Here is a 14,017-nt window from a genome sequence, read left to right as displayed (position 1 = left end):
TTTTTCCACCCAAGATCCAGCACTCTTACCTGTAGTATCCGGTCTTTATAAAGAGAAAACACAACGTGTTAGTAGCCCGTCTAATCATGATATTATTGGCCAGTTTATATAACCTGTTCAAAAAGTATGACAGTGAATTATATCTGTGTTATCTTGGCACAGACGCAGCCATGATGATGGTCTGCTCTGAGACCGTATTGAGTAACGAGTACGACTGATGAGGCTTCTCTTTGGGGGCTTTGATGTTGCGTGTTGCCATAGCGACCAATCTTCCAATCATGAGCTGCGTACATACTCGATAGTTATAAACTTGACAACATTGAATTTTATCATTTTATATTGAACAGCTAACATTCAAACTTATGAACACACGCAAGTCATCCGAGTCATTTATTTCTTGTCACAAGTCATCAAAACAGTGACTCGAATCGACTCGAGTCCAAGTCACCAAGTGTCAAGTCCACGTCTCTGGTATTTTTGGTTTAGGGTAACTGAGTTAACTGAGAGCGTTGCTTTAATTTAAATGTGCAAGTACATAAAAAAATGTGTCCTTAAAATTAATCAATCGTGATCTCAGTATTGATCAAAATAATCGTGCAGCCCTAATTTGACGTCACTTGTTGGTTAATCTAAAAACTGATAAGGTCGGCTTGATTCCCTTACTTCTCTCGTCTGGTATCATCACTGGTCAGACTTGAACCAGCACTTTCTCCAGCCATTGATTTTCCATGCACACTGCAGAATGTGAAGTCTGTATTATTCATGATCTATTGTTAGTTTTGGATTCAAGAAATGTTTAGTCTCACTGCAAAAATGTATTGCTGTTCGACTATTCTCTTTCTTAAAAACTCACATCACAGTCCTCTCCATTGTGTTTCTCTTCTCTACACGTTAGTGCTGCCTGAACACCAGACTTCACTTTGAACAAAAACCTCACGTCAGAACATCAATACATGTGAAATAATGCATGACGCAGCCACTCTGGATAACAGAAAGTTGCTCTGGCTTGTTAAAAAATTCTACGGCGTGAAATGACTGCGCTGCTCCTCCACATTTGTTTGCTTTCTGCATCTCCTGCAGCTGCATTCACTCCCCTCTCCATCTTTTCATGGTGCTTATTGTGACTGGATTGTATCCAGACGACACAAAGCTCCAACACACCACTTCTATACCTGTCACTTACTGCCTCCCGGCTTGATTGGATAATGAAAAAAATCACATTGTGGCACGAGCAGCGCGACAATGGCGTGTGACAGATCAGAGTGCCGCACTTATGAAGACAGGTTACACGTGTGTACGGCTGCGAGGCGAGGAAAAGCAAGCGGCTGTTGGCTGAGGCGAGCGTGTGCCGATCGAAGCGGTGAACTCTCTCTGCCATCCGTCATCGCTGAAGCCTGACGTATACTCATGAAAAGCATCAGTGGACGCTAAATTGGAGGAACTGCAGGACTTCACTGTTGATATTTCAGTTCAATTCCATATTGTGTTACTTAGTTTTCAGAGAGAGGGCCACAAGATAAAACACCGGTAGTGTTATTCAAGGAAGGTGAAAATTTAAGCAACAGGACAATGGAGTCCACCATTAGGCTCCATGGTCTGGTAATTGCCTTGAAAACAGTCGTTTGACTTCTATTTTCATGATCTTGTCTCTTTTTCAAGGCGTTCTGTCTTCTTTATAGTGTTTCCCATCGGACGTCACTCCATCTTTCGCAGCTCAACATTTCCTCCTGGCTACGCCTCACAAAATCCGGGTGGTCAGCCTTCATTGGCTGACTAATGGACTACAGTAAAAGGCTGGAATCGCCGCAACAACGCACACACATACACAAACATGGACAGAGAGGACCCGCGTGCATCACCATCCATCACGGTGCACATTTAACCTCGTTGGAGTGTGCGATGCCCATTTCACTGCGGCGGCCATCAGCCTGACAGCTCCCATGATGAAGGATGATGTTCTGGAGAGCTAACGAGTGTGGCCCGCGCCGCTTCATCACGCCTGTCTGGGCGACGACCTTCAGCTGCAGCTACGGACAGACGTACCCACACAAACGCAAATATTAGAGCAAACAAACTCGGCATAGACACCATCATGTCTCAGTGTTCCCCCCTTTATCCTGGGAATCATCCTGAATTAGTTTAGAGACGTGTTGCAGCTAACAAGCACTGCTAGCTGGAACCAACCCTCCTCCCTGCCCCCTCGCCTCAGTGAACACTGCTCCTCTCCTCAGATATCTGGTCAGCATAACGAGCCAGCTGCTCCTCAAGCAGCAGAGATTACAGCGGAGGAGGCCAATTCTTCTCCGCCTGGCATCCATATTGTAGCGGCGCTGCAGTGGGACGGATTAAGACAAATTAGCTCCTGACGTCTCGAAGGCTGGGTTTGATGGAGCCACATGGCAACGGGCGATTCATCAACCCTTTCCTCGCGTATTATTACTGCATCTCTCTTTCCTTTGTCGAGGGAGGAGGATGAAAAGAGATGAGTGGGAAAGGCAGAGCAGGAGCAGAGGTGGAAAGTGACAAATTAAAAATACTCTGTTACCGTGCGGACCCAACTTGAAAGCCGATTTAAAGTTAAAGGAGCAGTTCGCCCCTGGAAAAAGCCACTGTCAATTAAAGCTGGTGTTGTCTGAAATCCAGGATTTTGGTCGATATCCGATATGCTGATATTTTCCAACCCTTTTTGCCGATTTGGATACCGATATATTAGACACGTTTTTTTCCACCTAATTGAAGAGAACATCAAGTCTCCCCTGTAGTGGAACTGATATCATACCTACTCTTATTGTAGTGACCAAAAACTGCCACACCGCAGACATCTTGCACCCTTCTTTATGCTTGACGGAAGTGGCTTCGTACAAAAGGTCCCGTGTCTGATTACTCACATTTTTGAGCGCACCTGAATGCAGCATCCCCCCGAAACACGGCAGTGGGGGAGATATGCCCGGACTTGTTTACTGCACCTACTACGGAGACATCAGTGATCGCAGACAGACTCTTTTTATTTTGTGTGCGTCCGTGAATATGTAAGTTAGTTTTGCACTGATGTTTATGTTACACTCTGTTAGCGTCGGTTTTGCCCGCGAGTGTATTTTCGGCGTGTTTGATTTTTTTAAGTCGGTAAAATGATGAGAATGTGAGCTAACTGTTAGCTAGGTAAGAGTTGTGAAAGTTGTTGGCTCGAGTTTCTGTGACTTTTCAGTCTTTATTTGTATATTGTTGATAACTTTGCTCAGGCAGTGCACGCACACTCGCACAGAGTTAATGTCGTAGCATTACGTCAAGCTTTTTTAGGGAAGCATCAAGCATTTAGGCAGAATTAAAGCGTTGTTTTATCGGCGGAGAATATCGGCGGAAAAATGACATATCTGCCGATGCTGATATAGTTATTTTCAAGCTATAATCTGCAGATAACCTGGTGATTTTGAACGAGACATGACATCAGCAGTGGGCGTCCTAGACTGAGGAAGTGTAGTTTAGCGAGCTCCCTGGCAAGATGACGGTTGAAAATCTGTGAACTGGCCCTTTTTAATGGCTGGGACAAAAACACACAGAGAAGATGTTTTCTTGGAGTATCCATCATGATAAAACTACGACAGAGCAGAGAATAGTCGTCTAACTGAATGAGATGTTTGTGACGGACAATAAGAACTTTGAATATGTTCCTACACACCTGTAATGTTGGCTTGCTGCAGTGAACATTGAAATGACACAGAAGAAGGAAGAACGGTGAGACTTGTGAAAGCTGAGCCTGCTGCTTCCCACATTCACAAATCCAGAATTTTGCACATCAAATACACGACAGGCAGCTGTCACTACACTCGTTGATGCCGCTGTTGTTGGGGAAGGAATGATCTGAGGACATGCTGCTGAAAGAAAGTTGGTCAGGAGGACTTTGAGAACTTCTAGACGAGCAGAAGTTGTACAAGAAGTGGAATAAGGACGCATCTTCATGCTAAGACATATTCTGATTGATGCGACGAGACGACCAAATTCATTTCAAGTGTCATGTGCTGTTTTCACAGCTTCAAGAGACAAGCGAGGAAAACTTTGACGCCCCTTTGAAAGGCAGTGTAAACACTGGCTGGCCTTGCTCTGCAAAACAGCACACTATGAATGCAGCAAAATAAAAACACGGGGACCGGTTGATTTCTGGTAGACACGCAATCCTGCGAGGAGCGGGCTAATCTTCTCCGGTTTATTCTGAGATTTCGACTGTGCAGCATAAACCCCTTTAATATAGCAAATGGAGGGGAACTGGGCTGCCATCAAAGCTGGATCCAAAGCTGCAAGCTTAAAAGAGAGGAAAAATATCTTACTATGTAAATGTATTCAACTCTGACAACTTTAAGGATGCAGAGGCCCCCCCTAGCCGTGCTAAAAAATAAAAAATCTCACTTATATAACCACAGTGGAAAGGGTGCATCTCTATTTAAAATCATCACGGAGAGACTTTCAAACAGTCATCCTCAGCGAGGCGAAATCAGAGAGAAACCTCGAGAAATGTGTGCTTGAATAAAAAGACACGCAGGAGGGGGAGAGGCAGCGGTAGCCGGTGATGAATGATGAGAAACTGTCTGAGTGCGAGTTCGCCGATCAAAGGAGGATTTTGTGCATGTGTGTGCGCGCGTGTGTGTGATGGGGGAGGTCACTGCCAGACAGTCAAACCGCTTGTCTGGCATCATAACACCGAAGGCTGCCTCTCTCTGAAAGCACCTTTTTCTCTCTCTCTCTCCACAAACGGATGCTTCCTCAGGCTGAGGTGGATGAATAGGCTTCCTGCACTATCTACAATACTGTCGCAGTTTGTTTTTTTTTCACCTCCCCGAGGCGAGAAACAACCGGTCAATTCCCAGAATCCCGCGAGTTGTTCTTCTTTGTACTCGGTAAATTGCTGTGAGAGATTCCCTTATTGTCAGAGCGAAGGCCTGTGGTATTAAATGGTGTTTTTCACCTCCAAAGCTGCAACATGCCGTTATTAAATATCAAGGCTTCTTTATCCATCTCTGAGAATGATGGTGAAACACTTCAAATAACAGGACGTTTAGTTCATCTTACAAATGAATCCATGCGCTCGTTTGTGTGCTCGCCTCACCTTTCTTGTTGAGCTGGATGTTGGCCTGGCGCCGCCCGTTGCCGTTCTCAACGTAGCAGGAATAGTTGCCCAGGTCGCTCTCCTCCAGAGAGTCGATGGTCAGGGAGATGGACACTTCCTGCTCCCCCAGGTGCTCCCGGATTGTCCTGCAGGGGGCGGCAAAAAGAGCGAAACGGGTTGAAGCAGGTGAAACACCGGGGCTGGTTTGTACTGAGTGAAAGAGAGTGTTAAGGCCTGGGTTAAGATGACTCGTCATCACTACCAGTCATACAAGAATACAACTGAATTAACTGGACCTTGTGAACATGGTTGGGTATTTTGCTGCTAAAGAGACAGTTAGTGAAGACAAGAGATGGTGTAGAAGTAGTGATGTAGTCTCTTTCTAACTCATGTCCAGCAGGGGGCATCCATTGGTTTTAAAACAAGTTTGTTTGCATGCAAGTCGACCAGAAATGGTCTGTATTGCTTGCTTGATATATTACCCGAGTAAACATTTTCCTTTATGGTCTCAATTATTAGTTTCAGGTCTATTTCAATACAGCATGATGTTCATCTGAAAATTAAGGTAAGGTAGACTAATTTTAAGGATAAAACAGGGTATGCTTTACAACCCTGCAACCTGCGATACCACAGCGACCTGTCAACCATGCTAGAGGCGTAGAAGTGTGTATCCACCATCTCCTACAAACCAAAGAGTGAAGTCACGGTGGCTACAAGTCACATTTTAGTTATTTTTGCCCCTCACAGTTTAACTTTAGTAGACGAAAACTCAAAGTGTTTTAGTCCAGTTTTAGTCGATAAAGTCATTACATTTCAGTCAAAACGTTTTCACTCTTTTAATTAAATCAGCCTAATACAAGTTCAATCTGCTGTAAAGAGCCGTCCTTTCATTGATTATGTCCTGACGAGGTAATATACTGCAGATCCTCAGCTGTGTTCATATGTACATGGAAACTTCTGGAATTTTAATGTTGCGCATCAGAAAGAAGCCGTGTACAGTAGCAAATGCTGCACATTCCTCTCTCGCCTTATTTGCAGCAGCAGTGTTTGTCTTCACCAAAATAACTTTTTATATTTTCATCATCGCTTCTCATTGAAACAGTCTGACTGATGCGGACAGCCGGTGATCGCTCCTTGTTGTGCGGAAGAAGCATCAAATGACGTGTATAACGTTCCTTTTTCTGTGAACGCACAGAGCCCCAAGCAGTTCATAAACACCTTCATGTATGGCTGGGTCATATCTGCACGCCCCTCAACCAATTCAACCAGTTACAGGAATGCGCTGCTTGTACATTGACGGACAGATTAGATTAGTTTGAGTGTCCGACAGCCGGCCAACATTTCAGTCCTGTATCTTCTCGTAAATGAAAACAAAACTTATGTGGAGTCAGAGTTTTTATTATCAACGATCTAATTTTAGCTCGTCACGTCTCATCTTCGTCATGGAAAAAGGTCATTGATGAACATTTATCGTCAGAATTTTTTGGAAAAGCTGGAGCTCAGATTAGTTGTCCAAACTTTGAATGAAAAAATCCCCAAAAGGCTCCAACAACACAAACAGGTGAAGTTAAGTTCAGTGACTGTGTGTCTGTGTTGACGTCTAGCAGACAGCCAGCAGGATCCACCTGTCAATCAAGTGACTCTGCCCCTTTGATTTAAGGCTTAATATCATAAAAACAGGTGTGTTATTGGCTTCATTTTTCAACACCGGAGGCTGCCGCTTGGCTGCGCCTCAGCAGGCTTTGGAGAGCTGGCCAATCAGAAGAAAGTGGGCTTGTAGGGGCGGGGTTTCTTACAGGGACAGAGCTTACCTATAGAGCTCTATAGAGCTGACTGGAGCTGCAGAGTCGATCCATTGTTATTACACACATTCTGCCTGCTGCCGCTTTAATCAATGTGCCATGAGTGCATTCTAAGGCTATTGTTTTCAAAAGGCCAAGATTGTCAGAAAGGTAAGAAAAACTATTAAAACATTGTCCGAACTTGATTAACTGTCTAATTTAGCAGGGAAATGAAAACAGTCTGCGCCTCTGCTGGAATATGAAGCAGAGCAGCTCAAGCGGCAGTGTGAAAGAGTCAAGAATAATGGCCTGCTACCTTTATTTCAACTTCATTTGTTTCATGCAAACAGTGTTTGCTGGCTGGGACTAAGTAGATGCTGTAGTCTTTTGCAGCAAACTCACTCCGAAGCTGAAATTTCTACTTTTTGATTCAGACCCAGACAGATCATACACTTGGTATTTGTGGAGTGGATTAAAGAGATATTCGATGTTTGAGCCAAAGACAATTGTAGAACATAACAGGAAGTCTGATGGTGGACGGGGAGCATCAATTAATCAGGAAGGGCTGAGTGATGCGTCACTGTCTGCTCGAAGCTTTAATCATTTTAAATCTCATGGTTGGTAAAACACAACAAGCTGTTTGGTGGAATTTGAGGAGCAACGTGGCTTCAAACTGCATCATTACTGAGTGGAGGTGAACATCAAAGTGGCTGCTGGTTTAAGAAGTCGGAGAGCGCAGAGGAAAAACACATTGAACACGAAAATCTAACAGGAGCATGCAGAGCTCAAGTTGTGTCATTTTGTAGCATCAGTGTTTGCAGGTCTGCACAGCGACTGCAGATTCCAAACGTCAGATCAAATTTTCTGAATTTACACTTAAAATATTGTGAAAAAATAAAACAAAACAATAAGGCAGAGTATTGACTCTTTAATAAAATATGGATTTCTTTGACAGAAAAAGTTTGCCCCCAAGAGAATTCAAGTTTTGCATCATAAAACCCAAAAATCATGACCTTGGAATTAGAAGTTTTTTCTTGGTTTTCTTGGTAGAAGTTCTTTGCACTTCCTTCCTTTACAAACAACTTTCTGCAATCAAAAGTGTGAAGCTTAAGGGGGTGTATTATGCTAATTTCAAGCCTCATATTTCACTTCGTGTTACCTGTGGAGTAGTTTGCATAATTTACAGTTTAAAAAAACTAATTTTTTCTCAGACTGGTGCTCTGTGCAGGCCCTCATACAGCCTCAAACAACGTCAGCTCTGTCCCTTTAATAAACCCCGCCCCTACAAGCCCACTTTCTTCTGAGTGGCAAGCTCTCCGAAGCCCAAAGCCAAGCGGCAACCTCCGGTGTTGAAAAATGCAAAAAACTGCAGTTCCTCGAGTGGCCACTTGAGGCTGCAGAAATAACATTACAGCAGATGGGAAAATGCCCATTTTTACAGCAGAAATAAACATGTTTACAGCCTGGTACAAAAAAACTATTTTGTTATAAATAGCTAATTTTGCTGTTCAAGATGTACGGGGGTGAATTTCTTTCTCTTGTTTTAATTATTTTAAGCCTTAAATCACTGGGGCGGGGTCACTTGAGTGATAGGTGGATCCTGCTGGCTGTCTGCTAGACGTCAACACAGTCACACAGTCACCGAAATTAACTTCTCCTGTTGTGTAGACTTTTGGGGATTTTTTCATTCAAAATTTAGACAAATAATCTGTCAAGAAGTCTGAGCTCCAGCTTTTCAGTGAGTTAAATGCTAGTGTTATTGTGTTGATATATTTTTAGCACTAAGTAGCAGGTATACTGTGCTCGCTTTAGCTGCTTGTTAGCCTGTTCAGTGTTTATCAAACATTTATTTAATCGTCGGCCAGTAAATAGGAGTCAGGAGTTGTTGGCTTTTCCCCGGAGAGATTACAGCGCGCCGTAGTGATCAAGAGACCAGTTATTTTATGTTTCCTGTTACGTGTCGTTCACCGCCGCTCACCGGGCGAGTGAGTGGCAAGTCCACTATGTCTTTAGTCTGATAAATAAACACCTGCAGTCAGTCACCGCCACAAACAGAATCTCCTCTGTGAGGTTAAACTAGCTCATTCACGAGTTCTCATACAGATTTGGTCACTTAAGGCTCCTGTAAACCAACATGGCGGCGGCCATATTTCTGCTTCATTTACGCAGTCTTTGTATTTATCGTATTTATACAGTCTATAGGCGCAGCGTGTCTGAAACCTGGCGTTTGCAGCAGCCTGCAGAATGAGCTGAGACATACTTCTTCCTCCAGATTTGGAACTTCACCCACGTTTAGTCTGGACATCCAACATTGTAACATTATATGTCTTAAAATGTGAAACAGCATAAATCCCCTCTTTAATTTAAATCCAAGCTCGACAATCTTCTCACATTTGCTGCAGCGGTTCCTCTTCAGCTGTAACTTGTTAGTGCGGCAGTAAAACAAAGTCTAACAAAAGGTAGGAGGTGACAGTCCGTGACTGACAAGAAGCCAGCATCATATGAGTAATGACAGATTTCCCCCCAAGAAGAAAAAGCCTCCTTTGTTGACTCTCTAAAGCTCTTGATGTGTATTGGTTGTGACACGTTGGTACGGGGATAATAGTGTGACTGTCATGATGCTCTACAGCGCTGACGTATCACACAACATTTAGCCACAAGGGTTAGCAAGAGGGAAAAAAAGCCTTTTGATGTTTTTGTTGCATTGAATTCAGACGTTTTTTAGAGATCTTTATGCTTCTGCTCCCACAACAAAACACGCAGAAGACTAAAAGCTTTGACTTTTTGATCTCTGTGACTGTACTGGAGGGACAATAAGACACTTAGATGCCTTTTTTCCTGGCTGGAAACTTGGCTTGTTGTGTTCATCGGCAGCCTCCTCTTCATGATCAGCGTGTTCCTCATTTAAATAAGCGAAAAGAACAGCATCAAGCTATGAGTAACGCTAAGAAAGCCAACAAGCCATCAGGAGGAGATGGCACCAAAACCCTCTAAGTTTGAAGACACCCCTTTAACATTTCTGAAGCACATTTCAAAAAACTCTGCCTGGCTGCTTCTGACCATCTGTGGTCAAAGCTGAGGCCTTTTTCCGCTCAGAACTCAGACAGCGCGGCTTTTGTCAGTCCGCCGACGGCTTCTTTGAAAGCTTTTTAAACCCTTAACTGATGCAGCCGATCTGAGAGTTTGTTTCAGTGTCTAGACTCCGACTTAAAACGTGCTGATTGAAGTTGAGGTGTGGATCAAAAGCATCTCCCGAGTTTGCCACCAGCCTTTAAAGATGAGAGGTTGCACTCTGGAACTAATGTTTTAACACGCGGCTGTTTGGCAGGTGTAGCGTTTATCATGTTCACCTTGTTCATGAGCAGAAGACTTTGAAGATACTTAAAAGACAGTCTGACACCCTCTCACATCCAAAGTCACAATTGATAAGACTTAGCAAAGACTGGGCCACTATTTACAAGAGAACAACAGCGTTCCTGTTGAGATTATTTCCCAGCATGCTCCTGGTGGAAATTTACATGATATATAACAAACAATGGAGCAGAAGCAGAAGCAGCTGTATTTGTGTGCAGTGGTTTACGTTAGCTTAAATGCTAGAGGCTTTAGCATGAGCTGGGTTAACGGGACTCTATGTATATGATAGTCATGCTAAACAATTCCTAACTTTCAAACAAATTATGATGAATATAATTTAGCAGGTAACCGATTCTGGAGATATGTCCAAATGCAAAGCAGCTCGTCTAAATGGCTAGGAAGCCCTCTTATGTGCCCCACTGGTAGCCCAATTGAAGAACTGCTTACTAAATCCTCAGCATGTAGAGGACCTGCCTTCAGGATTTATCGACTACTGCAGGAGCAACTATGTGATCCTTTGGTCAAAGTTAAAAAGCAATGGGCAGGGGAGATGGATACGGACATATCAGCTAAGGATTGGAATTCATGTTTGATTAATATAAATATAATGACAAAAGAAATTGGCAGTAAATTAATTCAACTGAAAATAATAGACAGATGGCATCGAACTCCCCGACAATTACATAAGTGGAATTTAACACCAACAGACTCTTGCTGGAGATGTGAAAAGACTGGAACTGTTCTCCAATTAAAGTAGCTAGCGCTAGCTCCAAAAGTAGCTAGAAGGCGCCAGATGACATCATACACTAATTTGCATATTGGTGACATCATCATATAACCATCTGCATGCTTATGCAATGCTTAGTGGTTGTGAGGCTGCCCCAGGCCAGCCCCGCCAGCCTCTGACTGCTAGCGCAGTGCTGCTGTGCATCGGACAAGGGAGGAGAGGCGAGTGGGCTGTTGGCAGAGGAGCCGTGAACTGCGATTACTGTGTGCAGCAAACAGTGGAATGAATTACAATATAATATATTTCACTGGTCTGAAAACGTCACGAAATTTGTCACTAGTCGTCATCGAGGGGTCTGAAAAGTCGCCGAATCTAGTGAGAAAGTAGCTAAGTTGGCAACACTGTATCCGACTCAGTCAGCTCTGTCCCTTTAAGAAACCCCGGGTTAGCATTACAAGCTAACAAGCCACTAACGAGGTACTTTCTGTCTCCATGCTAATTAAAACTTTTACCAGTTTACCAAGGACCCACATCTTTTCCCAAAAGCAAGCCAGCCTCCAACTATCAGACCACGTTCAGTTCAGACACGGTGACAGCAGCCCTCCCTATAAGCATTTCCTGCTTCCTTCTGGTTTTTGATGCACACATCATTGATCTTTTCGGCAAGATTAAAAAGTTTCAATAATATTTAAAATGTTTCATCAACATGTAAATAACCTTATAAGTCCAACAAAAACAGGCGTTAAAAATGGAACAATACAGACCCGGTCGTACCCATTAAGCCTGGTTAAAGCATTTGTAACAAACCCTCCTGACAAGAACAGGACAGAAAAACAAAGATGGCTAAAATAGCTGAGTCTCTCCCGCTGTTCGCTGTGCAAAAGTAGGGATGATGTATGAGCCGATAATCTTTTTAAGGTTACAAAATTTGCAGCTATTTCAAAGCCCGGTGTAATGATGCATGGGGCTAATAGCGCGAAAAGGTACAAGTGCCACTAGGGCATTCATCTGCCGCCTGCCGCGGGGCGTATGAATACAAAAACTCATCTAATTCTTGCTGATCAATGACCGGACTAAACAAAGCAGATTGTGTAGAGGTGGGAAGATAAAGACAAAGTGCAATACAATCACAGCTGCACTGGCAATATCTTCCATTAGCTTCACAAAGTGCTGCTAATAACTGATATCCCAAACAGAAAATATCACACTTGCAGTGAAATCTCTTTTATTGACCCCACAATGAAGGCCCATTAGAGGTAATCATTGTGTAGCTACATGGACTAGCTGCTTCATAAAAACTAATTATGAAGTAGAACTTTTTAAGCAGGAAAGCACAAAGATTGCTGGTGTGAGAGGGAATTATTTCAGGCTTTTCGCTTAATTCCTGTGAGCTTTTCCAACACTCATCCTTCTCCATTGTGTGGCCAGTCAGGCAGCGACGCCGGGCCACACAAGGTTGGGATATAGATCCATGCTGATGGCTTTTTAAAGAGGTGCCACCCATGTGTGACGCAACACACTGAGTTGAAACACTGTAGGTGTTGGCAAAGAAGAAAAAAATCAATCACTGTTTACAAAAAGACTCCATCATACTTGTTAGGAAACGTTTGAAGTGGAGAAGTATTTGTGTTTGAGCTTCCAACAGAGGATAAATGTGTGGAAGGGGTAAACAGGACTACAGCACCTGCTCCATGGCTGAGGGGTGTTACATTTCAGCATCATTCATAAATAAAAAAGCATTAGATGTGATATTATGTCTTATTACACGGCTGTGTTATATACTTCATTCTGATTGGTTAAACAGACCGTTGCTCTGTAGAACAGAGCGTTGCTAGGGATTCGGCTCTAATCACACAATCCGGAGGACTAACTGTAATCATATCAATCCGCCAAAAGAAGTCCGGTAAATGTCGGGGTTCCATTCCACGATAATAACCCGCTCACTATACATTATCCCTTACATAACTCATGAGCTGTGTCCCAATCCAGGGGCTGCAGCCTTCCAAGGATGCGGTCTTAGAAGGATGCGCCATTCATAGCCTAGTACACCGTTAAATGAGACTGGTCTATGGAGGATTTCCTGTTTGCATCACCAGCTGTTCCCGTTACCCTTTCGCCACCAAACGCGGCTCCTGTCGCCTAGCAACAGGTAGCTAGCGGGCTAACTAGCTATTATTTTAGGAAGGTTAAGATTAGGTAAGAAAATCTGTTTCAAGGGCCATGCGTAACGTAAACTATTCGACTGAGTTGAACTTTTACAATTAAAAGTTTATTCTTTGGCCACGTATGAGTCCGTCATCTAGTTTGAATTGGCACACAATGAACCTAGGGATACGTTGAGCCGCCATGGATGAACCTGATGGATCCTACCTGTCCCAAGAAAACAAGGGTGCATTTTTCTGCCGCATCTGAAGGACGCGCTGCTGTGGTGCAATCAGCCTTCAGATACGGCCTTTGAAGGATGCAGCGCCTGGATTGGGACAAAGTTAACGAATCAACCGACTGCCATTATACCTGGTGTTGTTTACAACTTCCACCTATGAGTGGACCACCAAAGAGGGTGGGCATGAACTTCCAAACATCCATATGGAGTTCAACTATAAATACAGTTTGTTAACGAGGTCACCTTACAGGAAACTACCAAGTAACAGACCAGCTGACTTCCAGGTCAAAGTTAAGACTGATTGCTAGCTTTCGATAGCAAAAGTTATGACCAATAACACTTGTATAGTGCTAAGCACGTTAACTTGAGGCTTAAAGGTAACATTGATTAATGTTATAACAGCTATCAAAGTAATCCTAATATTTGTCCAATATGTATCCTCATAGAACAGTTGATATCTCATGAAAGGTTGCACATTTTTTCCTTCGTGTCCTCATTCCTGGTTGTCAAATACGTACGCTCATTTGCACCATTTCTCAGTATCCTTCAGTATCTGTTTCAACGTCTGTTTTCTTCCTTCCTAACATGTGACGACGCACAAAAGCTGCCAATGTGGGTGACAAAAATGACTGAACATTGGCTTTATGCTTCACACTACTCCAGCTCCAGTCTTC

At 43.4% G+C, this 14,017-nt stretch overlaps 1 protein-coding gene across 1 annotated transcript in view; it reads right to left on the bottom strand.

Annotated features, from left to right (window-relative positions):
• The window catches only part of LOC138603388 (interleukin-1 receptor accessory protein-like 1), a 288,278-nt gene that overhangs the window by 22,811 nt on the left and 251,450 nt on the right, over window positions 1-14,017 (bottom strand). Inside the window, exon 7 of the mRNA XM_069675137.1 lies at window positions 5,099-5,244. Within this exon, the coding sequence (XP_069531238.1) occupies window positions 5,099-5,244 (146 nt within the window). The remainder of the gene's footprint in view (window positions 1-5,098; window positions 5,245-14,017) is intronic.

Source organism: Semicossyphus pulcher, unplaced genomic scaffold (genome assembly GCF_022749685.1).
Source record: "Semicossyphus pulcher isolate SPU_LCO1_2020_fin unplaced genomic scaffold, fSemPul1.0.p SCAF_24, whole genome shotgun sequence".
In the NCBI taxonomy this organism is placed as follows: domain Eukaryota; kingdom Metazoa; phylum Chordata; class Actinopteri; order Labriformes; family Labridae; genus Semicossyphus; species Semicossyphus pulcher.
The sequence above is the reverse complement of the archived record's forward strand: the minus strand, read 5'-3'. Positions and strand labels throughout refer to the sequence as shown.